The sequence below is a fragment of the Lissotriton helveticus genome, chromosome 4_1 (genome assembly GCF_964261635.1).
Source record: "Lissotriton helveticus chromosome 4_1, aLisHel1.1, whole genome shotgun sequence".
NCBI classification, from domain to species: domain Eukaryota; kingdom Metazoa; phylum Chordata; class Amphibia; order Caudata; family Salamandridae; genus Lissotriton; species Lissotriton helveticus.
The window spans coordinates 1923865378-1923889485 of record NC_136063.1 but is presented as its reverse complement, the minus strand read 5'-3'; the positions used below and the strand labels follow the sequence as shown (position 1 = coordinate 1923889485).

At 48.8% G+C, this 24108-nt stretch overlaps 1 protein-coding gene across 12 annotated transcripts in view; it reads left to right on the top strand.

Annotated features, from left to right (window-relative positions):
• Positions 1-24108, top strand: part of MAP7D3 (MAP7 domain containing 3) — a 1012878-nt gene that overhangs the window by 839324 nt on the left and 149446 nt on the right. For all 12 annotated transcript variants that reach the window (XM_078688596.1, XM_078688591.1, XM_078688590.1 and 9 more), the window contains one exon: positions 4286-4409. In XM_078688596.1, coding sequence (XP_078544722.1) covers positions 4286-4409 — 124 coding nt within the window. The remainder of the gene's footprint in view (positions 1-4285; positions 4410-24108) is intronic.

Sequence of the window (24108 nt, the reverse complement as noted above, 5' to 3'; positions counted from 1 at the left end):
CCGCTAATCTAGACCGGTCCATTCAACGGGTGGGACATACAGACACCTTCTCTCCCCAGGGCCTCGACCAAATGTCTTTAAATGGGCTTACAGAAGCCTGGCGCAAACATCATCCAGTAGATAGGGACAATAACTTTTTTTTCAGCTGTGCATCAAATGTATGCCAGGATTGGTCTCTTTTTCACAACCCCATGGCTTCCGGCATCCACCATCGTGGTTGATATCGGTACAATTGCTCTCTCCATCATGCCCCACTTACATTGTCTTGAGGTTGCCACCTTAGTCCCACAATGTCGTATTTGACACCTTAATCATGAACTCCTAACATCTGAGGCCCACATTAGAGATAGAGGAAGCAATCCATTATTTCCTAGACACTAATGATAACCCGGACACTCGTGTAGCACTCCTTTGAGATGCACTGAAGGCTGTGCTACGCGGCTGATTGCTTGCGTTAAAAGCCTGCCTAAATTGGAATAGAAGGGACAAGAGAACAGCGCTATAGGGTAGGTGAAAGAATTGGAAGAGGTGCATAAACAATCAGGCTCACATAGAATTTGCAGTCAATTCACAGTTGCACGCAAATAGCTTACAGCTTTAGACATGGATAGGGCAGAATACTGAAGTTGAGAAGTTGCAGGGCAAACGCTTACGTCAAGACGAGCAAATTGCCCAATCCTTTAAACGTTTCTATGCCACACTCTATTCTGCCGATGACCTGGTAATCATACCCTATGTTTAACGCAGGTCACTAGAGAGCACTTACCCCACAGATTGCATCTCAACTAGATCAGGACATTAAAATGGATGATGTGCTGGCAGTGATCTCTCATTTGCAATCAGGCAAAGCACTGGGACAAAATGGCTATACACCTGATTTCTATGACCTTTTTGCACCCTCCCTTGCTCCCATACTTACTCGATTATACAACTCATTCAGTACTGCGGGCTCACTAACGAACACCATGAAGTTAGCTGCCATAACGGACACCATGAAGTTGGCTACCATAGCGGTACTGCCTAAACCAAGCAAAGACCTAGTACATTGCTCATCATACCGGCCAATCTCTCTATTAATTGTCGATGCCAAGATTTTTGCCACCATATTGGCGAACAGATTGGCAACATATTTGCAAGGCCTTGTAGATTCGCACCAATTACGTTCAGGGGTTTATTCCCAAACGTAATGGCAAGCGCGTGTATCACCTTTTGGACAAAACTGAATGTTCCAAGGTCCCTACACTTCTACTGTCAGTGGATACTGAAAAGGCATTTGACCGGGTACATTAGCCCTATTTATTTACAGTACTCCAGAAGGTGTACAGGTACTTTGGGCTAAACGTGACGCAACTGTGGATTATTTTGATGCAAACCCTAGAACACTTTTAAAATCATATTCTTGAACTGTGTATGTTGGATTTTTGACGTTTTGGTCTTGTGTAGTTTAGATTTAGATACTTTATTTTTCTAAACTGGTGTGGAGTCCATTAGTGGTGTTTTCGCTGTGTTACTGTTAGTGTTGGTACAAATACGTTACACATTGCCTTTGATAAGCCTATCTGCTCGTGCCAATCTACCAAGGGGGTGAGCAGGGGTTATCTAAAGAGTGTATCCCCCTTGCCCTGACTAGAAGCAAGTGTCCCTATTTGGACATTGGTACCTACCTCTGACAACTAGAGACCCCCAGGCTTAACACTGGCTCTCTACACTGACGACGTCATGATAGCCTTGACACTTCCACTCCGGTCATTGCCCCCTTGATGGAGGAGCTAAAGAGCTTTATAAGGCTTCTGGATTCAAAATACATTTTCAGAAATCGCAGATTCTTAATTTAACAGTCTCAAGGGTCGACCAGCCATACCTCAAAAACCTCTTCACCTTCTCTTGGGCTCAATAGAGGGGAACATATCTAAGCGTTCACATTTACTCTACACCTACTCAAATCACAGAAGACAATTATAGCTTTCTTCTGTCTAAAGCACGTTCTAAAATACAGAACTGAAGGGGCTATGGGCTCTTTTGGCTTGGACACCTGGCAGGTATTAAGATAACCCTGGTGCCTAAGATTTTGTTATGCAGACGTTGCCTTTGCTACCCCCTTCACATACCCTGAACAAACTACAACACCTTATAGAAATTTTTGTCTGGTCGGGTAAGAAAGCACATATTGCTAAAAAGCAGGCCTTTCTATCCCAGCAGAAGGTGGCTTGGTTGTTCCACATCTCACTCACTATTATCAGGCCACTCAGCTTCGATACATAGTGGAATTGACCAGACCTAGTTTGGAGAAGCATTAGTGCTTCATCAATCGGGCGGTGGCTGGCCTCCACATTTGGAAGATACCCTGGTTGCCCAAACGTCACAGATCTCCGGGGGTTTACATTTCGCCGGTTGTTAAAGCGACTATTTGAACTTGGGAGAAGGTATAGATACCAAAAAGATTATCCACTCGCATATCCCCTCAAATGCCATTCATTAGGCAATCTAGACTTTCCGCCAGCATGTCTAGAATCTAGCAATATACAGTGGCAAAGGCCAACTGCAAACAAATAGGCAATTTTTTCGATCTCGCAGGACCATTGGATTTCCCTCAACTACAGCAGCACTATGGTATCCAATCTGCTGCCCACTGTCATTATTTGGCTATCCGCCACTGGGTTACCCATTCTGCCATTCGTCCACGTTTAGCCACCCCTTATTGCCATTTGAGAAATAGCTTCTCACTAGAAATATAAACAAACATCTATTTCTGGTATCTATGCCTTTCTTAACACTTCTCAGGCCCCCGCTAAAGAACACGAATGTCCCTTCACACCGTAGGAATGGTTAGACATCCACAAGCGTGCTGATTCCTCTACAAATAATTCGTCAGGTAAAGAAACACTCCTCAAAATAGTCCACTACTGGTATTATACCCCCTCACGAACAGCTCAATGGGAGCAAGATGGGGATGCACTGCGTTGGAGAGGTTGTGGACAGGTGGTAACATCAACGCAATGAACGCATCTTCTTTGGCAATGACCGAAGCTTCAATACTATGGGACTGAAGTGCTGGACAGCTTTGATACTCAACTCCTCAAATACCCAAGCTACATACTTCTGGGCCTTCTGAATGCAGTGACATATCCTTTGAAATTGACAAGAGGACGAGCCATTGCTCTGACCTTATGCGCTAGCAAGAAGGTTTTGCCTTCTCGGTTGCTGGGGTTCTGCCGAAAAACCCACTCATCTAGACTGGCTCTACAAAATCTGGGATCTCCTTGGCATGGAGAAGCTAACGGCATCCGTAGAGCATAAAATGCCCTTATTTGATAAAACATGCGGACCATACCTACGATTCATGTCGCAGGAAATCTTAGAGCCGACATGGGCGTCCTGCACCTCACGCCCCTATCTCAAACAGTTGATTGACTTCCCCGGGCACTGGCTCTATACTCTTTTCCATTTTATGTGTTGGTGACGCCGTCTGTCTATACTTTGAAGGCCATCATTACACCCAGATAGATTATCTAATTCTCCTATCTCTTTCCTCCTTGCCTAGCTAAATCTTTTCCTTCCAAATACAGGTCCTCACCGGCCGATGAATGTAGGTGAGAGAGTACTTGTATTGTTTATTTTATTAGTAAAGTCGATAAAAAGTTTTAAACGTAAAACTGTGCGGCTTTAATAGTGATACACACTTTGATGTTGTCCGAACAGTTTTATAGCTGAAAAGCAGTTCATGCTAGCATATAATAGTGGCTCTTTAACATGCAAGCACGCCTAATGTGTTTTTTGACCCTCTGGGTTGGGCGGTTATGAATCAACACCCATATTAAGCAAATAACTCTGTATGGGCTTCAGTGATGATGGTGCTACCCCATACCAGGACAGCATAGGGCAGCACCTCAGTATCTTTTTATGTGCTGCTCCATTTTGGAATGAAGATGCATCGCTGTTCCACTTTCAAAAGAAATTGAGTATTTAGAATGTTTGTAAAATGGCAATAAAAAAGATTTATTAAAGTGCATTTGGTTTCCCTGAACTGATGAGCAGAGGTATTCGAAATATGTGACTTTTTACGATATTGACGATATGCACTCTGGCCTTGTTAAAGTACTCTCCTTTCTTGAAATACTTCACCAAATGTTTCTGTGGTTAACTTAATTAGTGTCTATCTTCATTTTGTGTTCAGGTAGACAATGGGGTGCTATATTAGAATTATATATCTTTATAGGGAGAAATGTGAAATACACTTAACAAATACAATTTCAGAGGTAAATTATGGCTTCTTTCACCTTCATAGAGCCTGCTTTACAAGAGGAATCAAAGTCAGACGGACAGTTAATATTTTTAAATGGTAACGAGCAGAACTATGATAAGGAAAATGAGGAAACCCCTACAGATGAAATAAGTCTCCAAAATTCCAGGTCTGTATATGTTTTTAATGCAAATAACTACATGCTGAATGTAAAATGATTTGCATCCAGTTTCTGGCAATGGATGCCCCAGCCACCCATCAACACCCACACCCACCAAGAAGTTAGAACTAGTTCCCAGTAGACTGTGAGGGTTAAGAGAGAGATGCAGTGTGTTGCCATTATAATGCTGGGTTGTTTTTTTCCCGGTTTTGTTTTGTTGTAAAATTGGTCTGATGAAAGGTACCCGACCTCTACATTTTGCTTTATAGAAATATTTGTACAAATAGCAGTGTGCCTATCAGCAGTTGGCCAGTCTGTCTGACAAGGAACACTCCTTTGTCATCAGTTTGAAATCGTGTAATGAGCGTAAATACAATTTTTCTGGCAATAAGTTGAGGACACTTTGTGCAAAGAGATATATTTCATGTTTGTCCCAAAGACAACCTATGATAGAAGCGATAGGTTGACTGTTCGTGGAGAACTAAATTACGTGTGAAAAATATTTCAAGGTATTTCGGAGGTCCAAATTTTGTTTGATGATTTCAACTGGCATACAGCACAGCACACTTCAATTTATAAATAAATAAAGGCACTTGAATAGCGTAGATCTGTAAAGTGAATCACCTACTGACACATTCTGACTACAAGGAAAGGGTGGGCAAACTAGAGAATTAAGTAAAGGAGGGGGTTTGTTTTAGAAATATATTACATAATGTAAGTGGCTACTGTGTTGCTATGGGTCAGACGCACTTTCCATTGAAAAGCCAATTTCTCATAGAAAGTTCTAACAGACTCCTCACCTTGTGAATTTTCCCAGGTGCCAGATTGGATCTGGTAAACTCAAAAGCAATGCTCCTCCGTACTGGTAGATGATGCCGTGCTACTCAGTGTTGACTATGTTCCACTCCAGAATTTAGAAACTGAGCCGCATGTAAGAAGTACCATGCTGATGTCATTTTTTTTTTCTGATGGATACTTCTACTGCCGATTTCCTCATCTTTTTTTAATATTCCACGGACAACAGATTGGATCCAGAAACTTTAAAGCAGTACCTTCGCATGGTAAACACCATACGTCTTTTTGGACAATATTCTCATCAGATCTGGGATTTGGTTGCGCAGGTGCTGCCCATGATCTAAGGAGGAGGCCCGAGCTATACTCTCCCAAGCTGTTGCTGAAGGGAGAGGCGCAGCGAAGTTCACTATACAATGTGGACTCAACGCAACCAACTTAATGGGCATATCGATTATAATGTCAGTGGGCCTGTGGAGCCACTCCTAGCTGAGAATTACTGTTTTTTCACGGGATGTTCAAGCCTCACTTGTGGCCATGCTCTTTGATTGCTCTCGTTTCTTTGGAGAAGGTGATTCGGTGCTTGCTCTTTAAGGACAGCATAGCTATGGCCAAGTCCTTGTCCATGGCCCTTCTTGATCCACAGTCCACCTTCCGCCCCTATTTGTGGCAACAGAAGGTGTCCAACTGCGTCCATATAATCTCCCAGCCGCCAAAGCCAAAAGGCTCCACAGCCTTTTCGTGGCTGAGGGCGTAGGTCTTATAAACCACGTGGGGCAAGTAGCTAGAGATCAGGTCAGTCCAATACGGCAGCCTCCAAACCTTGTTAAATTGACCTCCGACCATCATAGGCATCCAGTGGGAGGCAGGATACCCCATCACCTGCACCACTGGTGGTGAGTAACATCGGACTGTTGAGTTTTTGTCAAAATGATCACTTCCTCAGGGTCTGTAGGAGGCTCTTATGGCCCACCTCCAGACACCTCTACCTCCGTGTGCTATAATAATAATAATAATAATAGGATCAGTGGTCAGGCGGTGGGAACGGAACAGCAGGGAAGGAGATCTGAAAGAAAAATAGTTAGTCCAACAAAATAGCACAATGCACAAAGATCTGTTACATTGATGAGCCTAACTCTCATAAACTCTTCAGATCAGAGCCTCTACACTGATGCACCTTGTTAATCATGGAAGACACAAAGAGCTCACATTTGACACCAGTAATACAATTAAAAGCACTGTAATGCACTCACACTAATTTACAGTCATCAGCACAGTAATGCACTCACATTCATTCTGAATGTTTATATGACAGTTATCCGCACTACCTACTCAAAGTATTTCTTAATCTCCGCAAACAAAGTAATGCCTTTTGCATTCTTCATATCACGCGCCTGTGATAATTAGCCAGAGAAGTTCAGCTGGATAAGCCTCGAGCCTGAGACTCCAAAGAAATGCTGTTACTGAAAACGGAGCCTAACAAGTGAATAGCATTACGCTCCGCACTGCCAACATATGCATGATCACCTTTGTATATCGGAAAGGGCTTACCGCTCAGAGCACATCCTGCTCTGTTACATGCGACAGAAGGCTTTCAGGAATATCTGTGTGCCTCTCATATGCAGTGGAAGCCAGCGGAGGATCAAATGTTATGAATTACCCTTCACACGTGATGTCCTCAAGTGCTGGGAGCTTGCCTGTATTGCATGAAGACTCCTCAGGAACAATTCAGGCGTACGAAGGGGACCGGATCATCAGAGCTCCTGCTCCAAGCAAGGCCACATAGCTCTCCCAGGGCGGGCCTCCCCCCATTATGGGCGGAGCCACACCCATGATGGAAGCCCTCCGGGGCATCTGGGAAATGAAGTCCCACAATGTTTTTTTGCTAAAAAGAAAACAAAGTGCTGTTTAAACATATGGCATATTATATGGAACTGTGACAGCAGCATGTGCTAAGCAAAAACAGCATGTTAAGGGCACATTAAGGCATTCAAAGCATCTGGGCAGGACATACCGGGCACCAGCACGTGAGAAATGCTGTTTGCCACAGCGAAACATACGGGTGCGACAAGCACCACGGGTACAAGAGACAGCCCACAGGGTCTTACGCAAGCACCATGGGTTGGCTGAAGCAGACCCTAGAACGCGCATTACTGTGATGCTAACAGTTTTGCAAATCGTCCAAAGGGACTACATCCTTCCCTTTGCGACTACACCTCCTCCTGTGCCACCCACTTACGACTGCTTGGCGGAGGACCTCCTCTCCTTGCTCTGTCAGGAAGTACTGTCTCTCTTGCCCAAGGAAGCCATTAAGAGGTTTCTGGCATCAGAAGTAGGTTGTGGTTGCTATTCCAGCGACTTTCTGGTGCCCAAGAAGGACGTAGCCCTTTGTTCTATCCTAGACCTGCGCCTGATCAATCTCTTCCTGAACAAGCATTTGCAATGAAATAGGTCTCGCAGTTGTAAGAGTTTGAACTATTTGCATTGTAAGTGGCAATGGCTTTTATTTACGTGTTGGTTTTTAAAACATAAATAAAAGGCATTGTCATTTACAATACCAATAGCTTAATCTCTCGTAAATGCAAGACCTATTGCATTGCAAATGTTTTTTTTTTACATCTGTTGCACAGTTGCACAGCAGCGCTTGTTGCCTTAAAGTATAAGGGAAAAAAAGAGTTGTGATGCAACCAGCATTGGCCACCTCATACCGCTAGTATTTTCACGCCGATCTCTTTGAATCACAGCCTCTCCCTACACCTGTTTACTCAGCGGCCGCGTCCCACCAACGGAACTGCAGCTGCCTGTCCGGACGTGCCGTCAGCCGAGCGTTGTGAGGTGAGGTAGGCGGAGCTGGACGGAGACCGCAGCGGGGTTGAGGCGAGGTGCGTCGCTGCGAGCTGCTGCGGCCAAGAAGCCGATTCCTGGCTCCGTCAGGCATTGCCAAGACCGGGACCGGGAGACAGCGGTGGCATACCGGTAAGCGGATAAGAAAAGTGCGGGAGAAGGTGAGGGTGGGGATAGGCGTGCAACCGTCTCCATTGCCCACGCCGCTGTCGTTGTCGGTAGTGGGCGGGGTGCATGGTTGATTAGCTCAAACGGCCGTATCCCTTTGCACAGCCCCCCCCACCCCCTCCGTCCTGAACCGCACGTTGCCGCATGCCAAAGTATTCCCTCTGTTGGGTACAACCCGCGTTTGCCCTGGTCAGCCGCGTTCGCTCAATAGCCTCAACAGCCTCGTAGGTACCTCTCCTTTGCATTGGTCAGCGTCCGCTCCTGTGCCGCTTTCACCCACCTGCTTAACTAGCCGGCCGTGTGGGCAGCCGTCTTCTTTCTCCAGCTCTGGGGCTGCTCCCCCCGCCTCCCTCCCTCCCCCGAGTTTGCCGAGTGACGGCCGGCCTCATTGCCTGCTCGGACCGTCGTCTGGCTGGCTCTCCGGCAGACCGGTTGAGTCGACTGTCCCCTCGCTATCTGTGTGACCCCATCTGGTGGGGGGTTAACACAGTGGCGAGGTTCTGACTCCCCGCCTAGCCGGTTTGGTCCAGCCCGGTTCAGGTTCAAGTGGCGCGGTGTGTGGAGGTCATCACGGTCAAACATTGGGGGTTGGGAAAAGTTAAAAAGTGCGGGGGGGGTGCCACGACTAAGTCCACGACGGGGGATGTGCCCACAAAAGTGCACTTTTGTGGCCATCAACTTACCGGCCTGCTCTTCGCAGACAGGACAACTTAAAGCCCGCCGACTGTCCGGAACCTAAATTAACAGCTCAACACTACCCAACCAACGACGTCAGAGTTGTCAGCATTCCCAGACTCATTACCAGACTCATCAGAGCCATCTGAATCATCAGGCCCATTAGACCTTCAAGGTACTGCAACCCTTCTCAGACTCTCAACAGCTCTGGCAATGCCACTCTAGCCGCCTCAGTCACCACAGCTACCCCAGCACAGCATCAGTCTCAATAAACTAACTAACAATATGAGATCTGGGAAAGTAAGAAAGACCACAGCGACACCAAAACGGCGGAAATCCAAACAGCCAGCAATCAATGAAGAGCTTCATCTGGGTAACCACTAGCCCCCCCGGGCCTGTCAGGAAGCCGTGATTACAGCAAAACCTCCGCCAGAGGGCTGCTGCAACCCCAGCCTCAAAGGCAAGAGTATGGATATGCCAAATGCCTAAAAACCCTCGAACTTGTTGGACTACTTTAAAAAAAAATCCAACCACGACCAACGCTCCTTCAAAGTCCCAGCCCCAGGAGTTAACCAATTTTGTAGCCTCGGACCAGCAGGCTGAAATTAGTATGTCCACCTTACAACTGCCATCCCCACTACGGTGGCCAACGAAAACCAAGGAGTCAACTCAACCTCCGGGAGTCTACATTTTTGGATCAGCAACTAACGACTTGACCCCGGCCCGGCTGGGGGGTGCAAGCTTCAAACAAAACCTTTTTAGTTACTACGTAGAGCCGCAATTCGGTCAGCAACTCTCACCTATTACAGAGGACATCCAAGGAGTACGCCCTCTGCAACCCTCTCCGGTGAGCTTATAGCTCAACCCAAGTTCTTCTACAGATCAAATTCCGAAACTTGTAACACCAATATCATCCCCTCGACAAGATCCAGTCGTACCAAAGGAACCAACAATGGTTCCCCACTGTCAACTAACCCTTGCACAAATCCATGCACAATATACGCAGGAGCATAATATCATTCCTCAACTGTCTCACTTATTTCAAACCAAAAGTACACCTAAGGAGCTCCCGGACGTGTCAAGTCCCCAGTATATTGCATTCTCACCACCAGCAGCAATAACGACTTCTCCACAAAAATCGGCCAAAAAACCCGATCCTAACGACCAGCTTTTAGCGGATCTGTCATTCTTCTTCAAAGACAATCAAAACCCCGCCAATCATTTGCCAAACCTAAAGCCCAACAAAGAAGTACCCACAGTAACTGGAGTCTGGCCTCAACTTATTCAAACCTTCCAACAAACAGTCAACGCATTAAATTATCATTCGGACAAATTGGATGTGCAGGTCGATCTTTTGAACACCCTAGCGTTGTTCACGGCAGGGATCGATAATAAACTTGATAAATTGAACAACTTAATACTAGGAGCGCAAGCCTCGACAAAGCTCATGCAGTCAGTCTGTTGCTGCTCCCCAATCATCGATTCACTTTCTTCGCTTCCAGACTTTCTAACTGGCGTAATTAAAGAAGTCAAACTGCTGAAGGGAGGCAATCCACCTATAACCCCCTGTTCGCAATCGCAAAAAAAGCCAGACACGATCGAAGATCGTGTTAACCCATGGGCTATCGTAAATAAAGGCACCAAGTCAAGCGGGGGAAAAGTTCCTTGTCCAAACCAGCCGAGTGAGCAGTCAAAATCCAGCCAACCCCAATCAGCACCAACGGGCCCTGACTCGACCAAAGCGATGACCGAAAACGCCGGGGCCCCAAGTGGGCGTACAACCCGCACGGACCATCAAGTGACAGGCCCAACGGCCAGTTTAGTGACCCCGGCCTCCCCTAAATCGGAAGGGCTACAAGTCCCTTTACCACCCTGTAGTAAGAGAGAGCGCAAACGCCTGCGCAAACAGAGAAACAACATAAGGGCAAAAGCAACAGCTGCCCACCCGAAAAATGTTTTCCCTCTTTGAAATGGCGGCTACCAAAAAAGCTCCAAGTGAGACAGTTGTACAATCACCACCAGCAAATTTCAGCACCAACAACCTTAAAGGGGACCCACTTGCATCTACCTCTCAACCAATCGTGGGGAGTTCCCATGATCCAACCGAACGTGCGGTGCTAACAGCAATAGACGAGCCCAGCATTGTCATAGAAAAGCCAAGGATGAAAACCGACGAACCAAGCTTAACTGGGCCCATAGTGACTCAAATAAACCTAATGTAACAAGAAAATCCCTGTGTTCTGTAGCAGCCTCTAATTGCTGAGGGAAATTATCCCTAAGGGGTTTCTACAAAAATATTAATATTAAGGGGCGAACTCAACGATAAACCAATGACAGTAAGCAACAAAATTTCACTGTGATTCAGTAATGAGCATATACAAACGAATAGAAATCAAATTGTGATTTATTTGAACCTCCCAACTGGGTTACAATCTAAAATAAATTAAAAACAACTAAAAAAAACTTTTGTGAAAAGGTCAAACATTCAATCTAATTCCACTTTAAAAGTATTATCGAGACAAATCAATGTACAATATCAATGACTTGTTTTTGTACATTGATTTGTCTCGATAATACTTTTAAAGTGTAATTAGATTGAATGTTTGACCTTTTCACAAAAGGTTTTTTTAGTTGTTTTTAATTTATTTTAGATTGTAACCCAGTTGGGAGGTTCAAATAAATCACAATTTGATTTCTATTCGTTTGTATATGCTCATTACTGAATCACAGTGAAATTTTGTTGCTTACTGTCATTGGTTTATCGTTGAGTTCGCCCCTTAATATTAATATTTTTGTAGAAACCCCTTAGGGATAATTTCCCTCAGCAATTAGAGGCTGCTACAGAACACAGGGATTTTCTTGTTACATTTCTAATTCCCCCTCCCTGACATCCGTCATTAGGGGATCCTCCATTGTTTTGAGTCAAATAAACCTAAATCAGTGTTAGCCTCAATTCCTACACGGGCGGACTCCCCAATATCAAGAACGAACCTTACAAAAACAATTCATAATCAAAAAGCAACTTTCAATGAAAACAGTCAGCCTCTGTGGAAGGCCCCCCACTGCCCGACGCAACAGGAGCAGGAACAAGACGCAGGCCTGTTACCTCATAAACTTAATAAAACGGCCCTAAGTGTAAAAAACGAGAACAAAAAAGATCCATCTTATTTTTACATTCTGCTGGCACCGGAATACAAATCAAAGGGCCGGCAAGACATCCTTAACAGGTCGAACATAATAAAACTAGCGGACGGTACCCCGGGGCTCGCAGGCCTGGTATCGGACGACATTGAATCCATCGAATTTCTTCCTCCAAGAGGTACACAACCATCTGAGGTCACCTTGGTGTGTCTTAAGTCGGCCAGCTGGGCAGGAGCATTTTTGGACCATAAGGCCACCCTGCGGGACTGGGGCATTCGAGTGTATCCATACTCCACTCCAGGCTACCCCATTGCCTTATTAAATCAGCCAACCCCACCGCGAATAGCTGGAATCACCAGATCGGAGGAACACTCTAGACCGTACTTGATTTTAAAAAAACGCGTCAGGACCTGAAGAACAGTACAAAACCCCTCCAACAGTGGTCTCCTACGTCGACACAACTCAATGATGGGAGTGGCTTCCAGCCATCCTGTCAACCAAAAGCCCAGAATGACCGTGCGAAGTGGAGTCCAGGGGCCCCTACCACAAAACCCAGGGAAAGTCAATCTCCCTAGTAGCCTCATCAGCAACTGTGCTAAACCCACAAGTAGACTCCACCTTTTTAATGTGCTCCTGGAACATCAGCGGACTCCAGCAGAAAATCATGCACTCCGAAACTCTTTCCTTTCTATGCGAGCACGCAGTAATAGCCATGCAGGAAACCTGGTCCTTACAAGGATGCCCCGTCATTGGCTTCACTGAGCTATGGAAACCAGCACTCAGGGACAGCCGCTATGGTCACTCCAAAGGGGGCCTGTCAATATACATATCAAACAACTTAAAAGGCCCAATTTCACGATTATCTATAGACGAAGACTGGCTACTCGGGGTCAAAATTAGCTCATGGAGGAATCAGCGCTCACTTTACCTTCTAAACGTATATATCAACCCAAGTACGCGCACAAAAAAAGACCATCTGGCTCGTCTAACGGAAATTATGAGTGACATAGCAGCGGATCACCCCAACGCAGACTGTATTGTCACGGGAGATTTCAACACTAACTTATTCCAAGGCAAATTATCAGACACTGAAGGGCCTTTTTTATTTTCGATTACAGAGGCCGTGTCACAAACTAAACCGTCCAATCAAGCTCACTGCGGCTTGGGCGAACTTTGTCTGATGCGATTTTACAGTGGTAATTAACGGCAGGTCAGCGGATGACACACCTCCTAACTGGTCTTGGACAAATGGCAGTAAGCAATCTTACCTGGACTACACCATCTGTAACTCAGCCTTGCTTCACTGTCTGGCAAGCTTCCGTATCCACTCACGAATCGAAAGTGACTATGGGCCCCAGGTCATATCCCTCAATATAAAACCAGTGAACCATAAACTTGCCCCTCAAACCTGCCGGGGAATACACACGGAGAATCTAAAGCGCCTCAAGTGGAATGAAGATATCAGCCTGAACATTTTACAAGAAAGCATGGACAACATAAGAGGCGGAATTGACCAAGATGCCTCAATGATTGCGACATGGTCGACCCTCTGCTCTCACTTGACCAACCTTTTCCCAGCAAAACAGCAGGCCCAAAGGCCAATCTAGCATCTCAAGTTTACACTGTCAATACAGACAAAACTACTTAAGAAAGCCAAAAAAACGCCTTGCGGCTACTTGCAAAATGCCCGGGGAACAGTGAATGCTTAAACCATTACCAAACCGCCCAAAAGTCGTTCAGGTTGGCGATGATTAAAGATAAACAGTCGCATGAAAACCAATTCTGGTGTAAATTGGTGTGGGAGAGTAAGAATAAAAACTCAAAAAAAATGTGGGCCTTAATCAACCAGTCAAACCCGAGTACATCGAGCTTTGGATCAGCAAATATCCAAGAATCGGATTGGGCAACATTCCTTACTGACCACTTCAGGTCTTCAGAACACCTAGGACCAACAGGATACAGCCCCCCAAGAGAGTCTGCGCGTCTATACTCTGCCAACGAGGACCTTGGGGTGACTCAAGAAAGGGTTGCCACAGCAGTGACAAAAGCAAGATCAGACGGAGCACTGGGCCCAAATGGCCTGCCACAGAGTCTGTTTAAATCCGACATAGTCTTCTGGTCAGGAACATTAGCAAACCTTTTTAATTACGCTTTGAAAACTGCTACAATCCCGGACTCATGGCGGGGAGCCATAATGCACCCAATTCATGAATCCGGATCCCGCGCCTCGCCGAATAACTACAGGCTCATTGCCCTCCTGGACATTGAGGCTAAGCACTACGCAGGCCTACTCTTGGAGGACCTGAGGCTATGGGAAAAGGAAAATAACCTGATACCGATGAACCAGACAGGGTTTGTTGCTAACTCAGGGACCATGACTAACCTATTAGCAGTGTCAACCATTGTCGATAACGCACTGTTAACATCCAGATCTGAAAGAGACACGTTAGTATTAGATTCCTTACCTTAGAATATCCCCAGGCGTCAGACTGGATCCGGAAATGTTTGCGTAGCAATACCCTTGCGCGTCGGTAGGCGTCGTCTGCGGCTCCGCGTCCGTCGTGGGCGCCGTGATGACGTCGTCGGAGTACTTAGACGCCGCCTCCGCGTGCTGACGTCAGTTCTTCTTTTTTCCGCGCCAGCAAGCGCAGATCTGGAAAAAGCAGTAACCCTAGTGATTTTTTGACTAACTTTTTTGATCGATTTTGGTCATTTCTCGAAGGCTTTCGACTCCGATCGGTGCCGTAGGGATGCCCGGCTTTAAGCACTGCGAGGATTGCGACCGCCTGATGTCGGTCACAGATACTCACCACCTGTGTTTAACTTGTCTAGGCGTCGATCACGACGACAAGGCCTGCTCCGACTGCCGGGCCCTCTCTTCGAAAGCCAGACGGGAGCGGTCCCGCAGGCGACTCGAACTCCGGCAGTCGGTCCCGCGCCGCGAGAGGTCTCGGTTGTAGGAAGGTAGATCCCTGACTATGATTGCCCCCAACTTTTTGCCTGGTGTTTTGCTGGTTTTCTGACTTAGTTGACCTGGGGCCCTGCTATTCAGGACCCCAGGCCTACTGCTCTCTCTGTAAAATGGATTCCATGTACCCTAGGTACATATCTAATTGGATACTGAGTCACCTTATCAGTCCCTGTACAGTGTACCTTAGGTACCCAGGGCATAGGTGTACCCAGGGCCTACCAGGGGCTGCAGCATGTATTATGCCACCCCTGGCTGGCCATCCAAATCTGACACAACTGGCTGCACGACAGCTGGGGCAAGGTGGTGTAATCACCCTTTGCTTTAGATATAGTATACCTATATCTAACCCTAAAATGGACACACAGATCTCCTATCAGTCACTCCTATGGCAGGCCTTAACAATCCTGAAGGCAGAGTGCTTGGAATCGTGTGAGATGGTGCTCTGGCATGACCTGAGCCTGTCTGCGGCTTTCGGGATCCATCCCTTAGCCGTTTCCATGATATCGCATACCATATACTCTTAAGTGCATTATAATCCTCGCGGTTATATGCCAACTCTGGTACCGCTTTATCAAAACATGTCGAGTAAGGTGTCATACGAATTGGAATACTAACCCCTCGCCAATTCTGGCGACGGGGTTAGCATTCCACCCTTCTAGAGGGACACGACATGTATGTAACCTGTAACCCCGGTTAAAGTTAGACAGAGCCTTAGCTCCACAAAATGGATGCTGCCACCGAGACACAAGTCTGCCCTCCTGCTGCTGGGAGTCCTCCCAGCCCAGGAGGCAAGGACAAAGGGTTTCCTGCCAGGGGCGGTGCCAGCACCGTCCCAGACAGGATTTTGTGTATTCTCGGTAGGCAGGGCTTTAGAGGAAGGTGACTGCAAGTGGCACCCCGGTGCTCACTGTGCATAGGCCGGCTGAAACCAGTTCCAGGGGCACTCCAGCCCCTGGCCTGGGGAAAGCCCGCCAAAGGAGAGGGGTGTAACCACCCCCCTCCTGGTCCCACCCATAGGGCAGGACTTAGTCGCGTGCCAGCCCCTTTTTGCAGGATAAAGGTAGGACCTGGCCCCCTTCCAAATCAGATCATCTTTGAATCCTGAAACTACTTTCCACGAAAGGAACTCAAGACTTCTTCCCAAGATTCTCCCTTGTGACTAAGGAGTAGTCACCCTGCAGCAGCAGGCACCAACCAAGCATCGCGGTTTGTTGCCAGTCTCTCCTTCGGATCAAGACTGCTCCAGCACGACGAGAACCGGCTTCCCTGGCACCTCTGACCTCAACCTACATCATCAGCCCCGCTGTGATCCGTGGGTGCGACGAGACCTCGAGGGACCGGCCATCTTCAGAACTGCACGACGCTTGTCCAGCACGACTCCCGAGTGACCCTCGACTGAGTCCTTTGGGGTAAGAGAAGCCCCGACCCTGAGCAGCTCCAGCACCGAAGTTCAGCCCCCCTGCATCCACGAGATCTGCGTGGGGCCCTTCTGCTCTTTGCTGCCAACCGCGTTGTCCAGGTCGCTTGCCCGTTGGCTAGTGGCCCTCTCACGACGCTCCACGACGACAACTACTGCTGGTCTTGTTGCTCCAGACTAGCCCTTGCTCCCCTCCAACAGAGGAGCAACCTGGACCCTCCTGGTCCACTCAAGACGCCATTTTAGGTCCACCGCGTGGGCCTTGCATTTGCCAAGACTTGTTGCCCAATCCTGGGTCCAGCGACATCAGAAGCAGATACCTTCGTGGGACAGCTCGCACCTCCATCCTGGTCGCCGACAACGCCTCCTGGTCCGAGAGACTGCAGAGCCCAGCAGCGCCCACTCACCTGGTCGAGGTGACTTCGTCCGGTGCCACCCTGGTGCCCATCTAATCACTGGCTAGTGATTCAGAACTTGGTCCCCTCTGCTTTCAGGTCTTTCTTCTTCCCTGATCCAGGCTTGGATCACCACGAACTCTCTTCACTGGCCGCCTGCCAGCAACTTCTTCTTCAGGCTCCTGGATCTTCAACGAGGGTTTCCGACGCAACTTCAACCCTATGCAGCCGCAGCCCCTGGGCTAGGTAACCTGAGTACTCCGGTGCTCCAGCATAGTCTAACACCCTAAGTGTTCGGATCCACTCCCGTTTTCGACCCACCTAGTCGGGTTCGCCCGAGAACAGTAACTTTGCAACTGCTAGCCTTTATAGACTTTTTCCCGCCTTACGCGTGAGAGTTCCCACTCTGCACATGACGTCCACAGGCCTCCTGCATCTATTCCCAGTGTTTAGAATTGTAGGCCTAGCGATTCCTGAGTCTAGAAAAGTATTACTTACCTGCTAGCAAGTTCGCATTCCACTTACTGAGTATATGGTTTTTCGTGCCCCTAGGGCATTTGTGTAAATTGTGCGACTTAAAGTATTTTCGTAAGAGTTTTGTTGTGTGCTTAGCTCCCTGACTCATAAAGAGTTCAGGGTAGTCTTGTTATAAATAAATATCTGTTTATTTTCATAACAACTTGTGTGGTGTCCTTTCACTTGGTGTTCAAGGGGTAATGTGATGGTAAAACAGCTGGCTTAACACGCCCTCTAGAGTCTTAGCCTTAGACTGCTCGTATCCATGCTACTAGGATAGCTGGTCTATAAGGTTGACTTACAACCAATCATCAATAAGGGTTGTTTGGACTGATACATAGTGATCACTAGAATAGTGAGCACTGCATATCAGGCCAACTTCTCACATCGGTCCCATGGGAGGTCGAGGGACAGGTCGCGGGCTCGGAGCCACCACAGCTCCGAGAGTAGGCCGCACTCCTCCGGGTCGAAGTCGTCGTCAGGTAAGAAGCACAAGAAGTCCAAGCGTCGTCATCGCTCTTTGGACTCCCCCCGACGCTCGCGCGATGTGGCCGGGGGTTCGGGTGACACCACCCACGCGGCTCCGTCGGAGTCGCGGGCGCCGCGTTCAGCCCCACACCCTCCGGTCCCTGGGCTCAACGCGACGCTGGAGGAGGTCGAGCGCTTCCTCTTGGCCATGAGGAAACTCTCTCCTCCGACGGGCTCCGCGGCGCCTTTGGGCCCAGCGGACCCGTCTGGGACCCCTGGCGTGTCGGGGTCGGCCCGATGCCGTCGGGTGCTGCGCCGCCGACGCCTTCGGGCCCGGCGCCGCAGGTTCCCGTTATCCCGCCGGCGCTGGTGCCGAGGGGTTCAGTTGTTCCGGTGGATCTTACGACCTCCCCGGCGTCGGACCCTCGTGTGTCGCCTCCGGCGCCGTCCCCAGGTCCACCTTCGTTCCTGTTCAGGCGCCGGGACGGCCCCGATGCGCGCCGCTCCAGACGTCGTTTGGAGAGTTTCACTTCTATGAACAGGCCCCATTGGTTGAGAACCCTGAGTTTCAGGAGATGGGTGACGAAGAGGACTGGGAGGGGTCTGAGGACCCTCTGACCAGAGAGTGTCAGTCTCATGAGGACTGGGCAGGAGACCTTGGGGAGGCCAGTGGCCTGGACACCTCTCCAGACACTGGTTTTGTCTCCCCTCCTACCGTGGCTTCGGAGGAGGGGGCAACCTACAGTGTGGTGCTGATGAGGGCTGCCAAGTCCTTGGGCCTTGGTCTAACCGTCGCGGCCGTGAGGACTAATCTCCTCACTGAGGTCCTTAAACCGCAGTCAAGCTCGGCCGAGCCTCTGCTGCCCTTTAATGAGGCCTTGACCGACGTTCTTCTGGGCACTTGGTCCAAGCCCGCTACGGGTTCGCCCGTAGATAGGAACGTGGCCAGACGCCACCGCCCAGTCCCGGGCGACCCATGTTTCCTGTCCACCCACCCCACCCCCGAGAGCCTGGTCATCCAGGCCTCCAATTCCCAGACCGCGTTCCCGTCGGCCCCGCCGGACAGGGAAACCAAGAGGTATGAGCAGTATGGTAAAAAGATCTTCTCATCTGTAGGAGAGTAGGGTCTGCAATCCTATGATCACCCAGATTTTTGCTTTTTGCTGCACTGGTTTACGACTTTCCCTGGCTGTGGGCCTGCTAATCAGACCCACAGCCTAGCTGTTCTCTCTATCCAAATTGTACTCAGGTACTGAATTGGCACTGGGCCCTCCAAGTCCCTGTACCCAGGGCTGAGGTGTACCCAGAAGTCTCCCAGGGGCTGAAGCATGTATTATGCCACCCCTGGGCTGACTAACTAAACTGACACAACTGGCTGCACGACAGCTGGGGCAAGGTGGTGTACTCACCCTTTGCTTTAGATATAGTATACCTATATCTAACCCTAAAATGGACACACAGATCTCCTATCAGTCACTCCTATGGCAGGCCTTAACAATCCTGAAGGCAGAGTGCTTGGAATCGTGTGAGATGGTGCTCTGGCATGAGCTGAGCCTGTCTGCGGCTTTCGGGATCCATCCCGTAGCCGTTTCCATGATATCGCATACCATATACTCTTAAGTGCATTATAATCCTCGCGGTTATATGCCAACTCTGGTATCGCTTTATCAAAACATGTCGAGTAAGGTGTCATACGAATTGGAATACTAACCCCTCGCCAATTCTGGCGACGGGGTTAGCATTCCACCCTTCTAGAGGGACACGACATGTATGTAACCTGTAACCCCGGTTAAAGTCAGACAGAGCATTAGCATCCACAAAATGGATGCTGCCACCGAGACACAAGTCTGCCCTCCTGCTGCTGGGAGTCCTCCCAGAGCAGGAGATAAGGACAAAGGGTTTCCTGCCAGGGGCGGTGCCAGCACCGTCCCAGACAGGATTTTGTGTATTGTAGGTAGGCAGGGCTTCAGAGGAAGGTGACTGCACGTGGCACCCCGGTGCTCACTGTGCATAGGCTGGCTTGAACCAGTTCCAGGGACACTCCAGACCCTGTGCTGGGGAAAAGCCCGCCAAGGAAGTGGGTGTAACCACCCCCCTCCTGGTCCCACCCCTAGGGCAGGACTTAGTCGCGTGCCAGCCCCCTTTTCCCAGATAAAGGTAGGAGCAGGCCCCCTTCCAAATTAGATCATCTTTGAATCCTGAAACTACTTTCCACGAAAGGAACTCAAGACTTCTTCCTAAGATTTCTCCCTTGTGACTAAGGAGTAGTCACCCTGCATCCGCAGGCACCATCTTAAGAACACTGCGGTCTGCTGCAAGTCCTTCCTCCGGAATCCGACTGCCCAGCTCGACGAGAACCGGCTTCCCTGGCACCTCTGACCTCTACCCACCTCTACAGCCCAGCTGAGAATCGTGGGTGCGACGAGACCTCGAGGGACCGGCCATCTGCAAGACTGCACGACTTCTGCACAGCAAGCCCGCCGAGTAATTTCCTGGTGAGTGCTTTGGGGTCCGAGAAGCCCCGACCCTGAGCAGCTCCAGCACCGAAGTGCAGCCTCCCAGCATCTCCACGATCTGCGTGGGGCCCTTCTGCTTTTTGCTGCTCACCGCGTTGTTTGGCTACTAGCCCGCTGGCTTGTGGCCTTCTGAACGACGCCCGACGACATCACTGCTGCTGGTCTGGTTGCTCCAGACTGGCCCTTGCTCCCTTCCCGAAGAGGAGCACCCAGGACCCTCCTGGTCCACTCAAGACGCCATTTTGAGTCCACCGCGTGGGCTTGAATTAGCCAAGGCTTGTTGCCCAATCCTGGGTAACTTCGACGCCGACAGCTTCATCCATCGTGGGACAGCTCGCCTCTCCATCCTGGTCGCCGACAACGCCTCCTGGTCCGTGAGATCTGCAGAGCCAGCGTCGCCCACTCACCTAGTCGAGGTGACTACCATCCGGTGCCCTCCTGGTGCCCACTGACTACTGGCTAGTAGTCACGAACTTGGTCCCCTCTGCTTTCAGGTGTCATCCATCTTCCAGATCCAGGCTTGGATCAACTCGAACTATCTTCACTGGTCGCCTGCCAGCATCTTTCTTCCAGGCTCCTGGTCCGGCAACGAGGATTCCCGACGTCTTTTGAGACCTATGCAGCTGCAGCCCCTGGGCTAGGTAACTTCGGCATTTCGGTGCCCCAGCATAGCCTCACTATCCAAGGGTCAGGATCCACTGTCGTTTTCTCCCTACCAGGTCGGGTTCGCCCGTGAACACTAACTTTAGCGTTACTAGCTTCCATAGACTTTGTCCCGCATCCCGCGTGAGAGTGCACACTCTGCACCCGAGTCCCCTAGGTCTCCTAGAAGTAATCTAACGATTCCCTAGTCAAGTCCTAGCGATTCCAAAGCCTATTAGTACTGTACTTACCTGCTAGTAATTTCGCATTCCACTTTTAAAGTATATGGTTTTTCGTGCCCCTCGGGCATTTGTGTATACCGTGCTAACTTAAGTATTTTCGTAAGAGTTTTGTTGTGTGCCTAGCACCCTGTCCTCATAAAGAGTACAGGGTTGTTGTGATTCTAATAAATACACTGTTTATTTTCATAACACTTGTGTGGTGTCCTTTCACTGGGTGTTCAAGGGGTAATGTGATGGTAAAACAGCTGGCTTAACACGCCCTCTAGAGTCTTAGCCTTAGACTGCTCGTATCCATGCTACTGGGATAGCTGGTCTATAAGGTTGACTTACAACCAATCATCAATAAGGGTTGTTTGGACTGATATATAGTGATCACTAGAATAGTGAACACTGCACATCAGGCCAACTTCTCACATTGGTGAGCAGCGGTTGGGATTTGAGCTTGCTGTTGTTTTACCACACATGCCCTAAGAATATCTTGTGAAAGATCACATAAGTACTAAAGGTACATATAACTTAGCTTAGAATACTCTGAGTTCTACTGAACCAGCTGTTGTAGCTCCTAGGGCCTAGCACACCCTAAACTACAACTCTAGCAAGGGATCAGTAGGCAAACACATAGTGTAGGTAAGTGCACCACTTACACCTCACTAGAAAAGCATGTCTACCCAGGGAGAATCTACTGAGACTCCCCTGGTCAGTGTTGACCCTCCACAGGTCACTTCCAGATATGCAGCTCTCAGTTTCCAGGAGATGAGACAAGTCTGTACCTCCAGGAAACTGAAGCAGGGGTCTAACCCCACCATTCCCTTTCTGATAGGTCTCTTAGAGACATATGATGCCAGAAAGATTTCTCAGTTACATGAGAATATGCCAGCCTTAGAGGGAACCTCTGGGGATCCAGACCTCCCCAACACTGCTACTGCAGTTGAGGAGGAGAATCAAGAGGAACTCTCTGGGGATGAGGTAGACAAAGGTCTCGAGGTAGTCAGAAGGCTAACCAGGGCCAACTTAGACTTACTTGGGCTAGGATCTGGGGGCCCCCCAGTACTAACCCGAAGTGGGCCTAACCTTGGAGTTAGGAGAGATAGATCTCTTTCTAGGGACTCCAATAGATCTCTGCACTCTAATGCCTCTTCCCAGAGGAGGAGAAACTCTCCACAGAGGAGAGTGACTTCCCCTCAGAGAATAGAGCATGAAGCTAGGATGAGACAGGCTGCTCTGAGGATTGAAAGGGAAGAACTTGCCCTGGCCAAAGAAAAGCTTGCTTTTGCTAGAGAGCAGCAGATGAGTGGGCTAGCTCCCACTGGTAGCAGCAATCTCCCAAGAGATAGAGAGAAGGGTTTAGATACTAAACACCTGACTAAGATAGTGCCCCCCTTTAAGCAAGGGGATGATATCCAGAAATGGATGGCTGCTTTGGAGAGGGCCTGCACTGTGCAGTGCATTCCCCGAAGTCAGTGGGCAGCTATACTGTGCCTCTCCTTTGATGGTAAAGGTAGAGATAAGCTCCTCACTACAAGGGTGGAGGATGCTAATGATTACCAGGTCCTGAAAAATGCACTGATTGATGGGTTTGGTTTAACCACTGAACAGTACAGGTTGCTGTTCAGAGACACCCAGAAAACTCAGTCTCAGGACTGGTCTGACTTTGTGGATAGTGCCACTAAGGCTTTGGAGGGCTGGTTGCTGGGTAGCAAGGTTACAGATTACACAGGATTGTATAATCTTATGATGAGAGAACAAATTTTAAACAATTGTCAGAACCAGTTGTTGCACCAGCACCTTGTTGATTCAGATCTGACCTCTCCCCAAGAATTGGGAAAGAAGGCAGACAAATGGGTCAGGACAAGGATCAAGCAGAACCAGAACCAGAACCAGGGTGGTCAGAAGAAAGCAGACCAGAAGGGTAATGCAAAGAGTGAACAAAATGACCAGAAGTCTTCACTAGGTCCCCAACAAACCAAAGAGGGTGGGGGTCAGGCTTCCCAGAAGAAGAGGACTCAAGAAGGCCAGTCAAAAAGGTGGTGCCAGTACTGCAAAAGTAAGTCTCACTGGTTTAGTGAGTGCACCAAAAGAGGAGGACAAACTCCTGCCACTACAGCCCCTAAGGCAACTGCATCCCCTAGTACAGTCAGTAGTGGTAGTGTACCTCCCAAGGCATTAGTTGGGTTAACCTTGGGTACTGAGGGGTCTGACAACTTAGTTGGCACACTCACTCAGGCTGTCCTTGTCTGTAAAGGGGATATAGATATGTCCCCTGAGATAAGTCCCAATACTTTGGGCAAATACAGGCAGACACCTTTAATTAATGGCAAAATGGCTCAGGCCTATAGGGACACTTGTGCCAGTGTCACCATGGTGACACCTAACTTTGTGGACCCTGGACAGATCATGCCAGGTACTGATTTCCTGGTGACCAATGCCAGCAATGTCACTACTAGTCATAGTGTGGCAATTGTGGCTTTCTCCTGGGGTGGAGTGAAGGGACAAAAGAAAGTTGTAGTCAGTTCAGACCTCCCAGTTGATTGTTTGTTGGGCAATGATTTGGAGTCATCACAATGGACAGAAGTGGAGCAGAGGACTCACATGGAAATGTTAGGCTTGCCAGCACATGTGCTTGCTGTGACTAGGTCACAGGCCAGAAGATGCCCCACTGAACAGGTGCTGGATCCTGAAATTATGGACCAGACACCTTCCAAGAAGAAGAGCAGTAGGGTTAAGGCTTTGCCTTCCCCCTTGCCCCAGGTTGAGGATCAAGTCTCTGAGGAGGCTGATCTGAGAGAACTGAGGGAAACTGAGCCTAAAGAGCTTGAACTTGATCAAGTTGAGTTTCTGGGCTCAGGGGGACCCTCCAGAGCAGACCTGGGGAAGGCACAGTTAGACTGCCCTTCCCTTGAACCCCTCAGACAGCAGGCTGC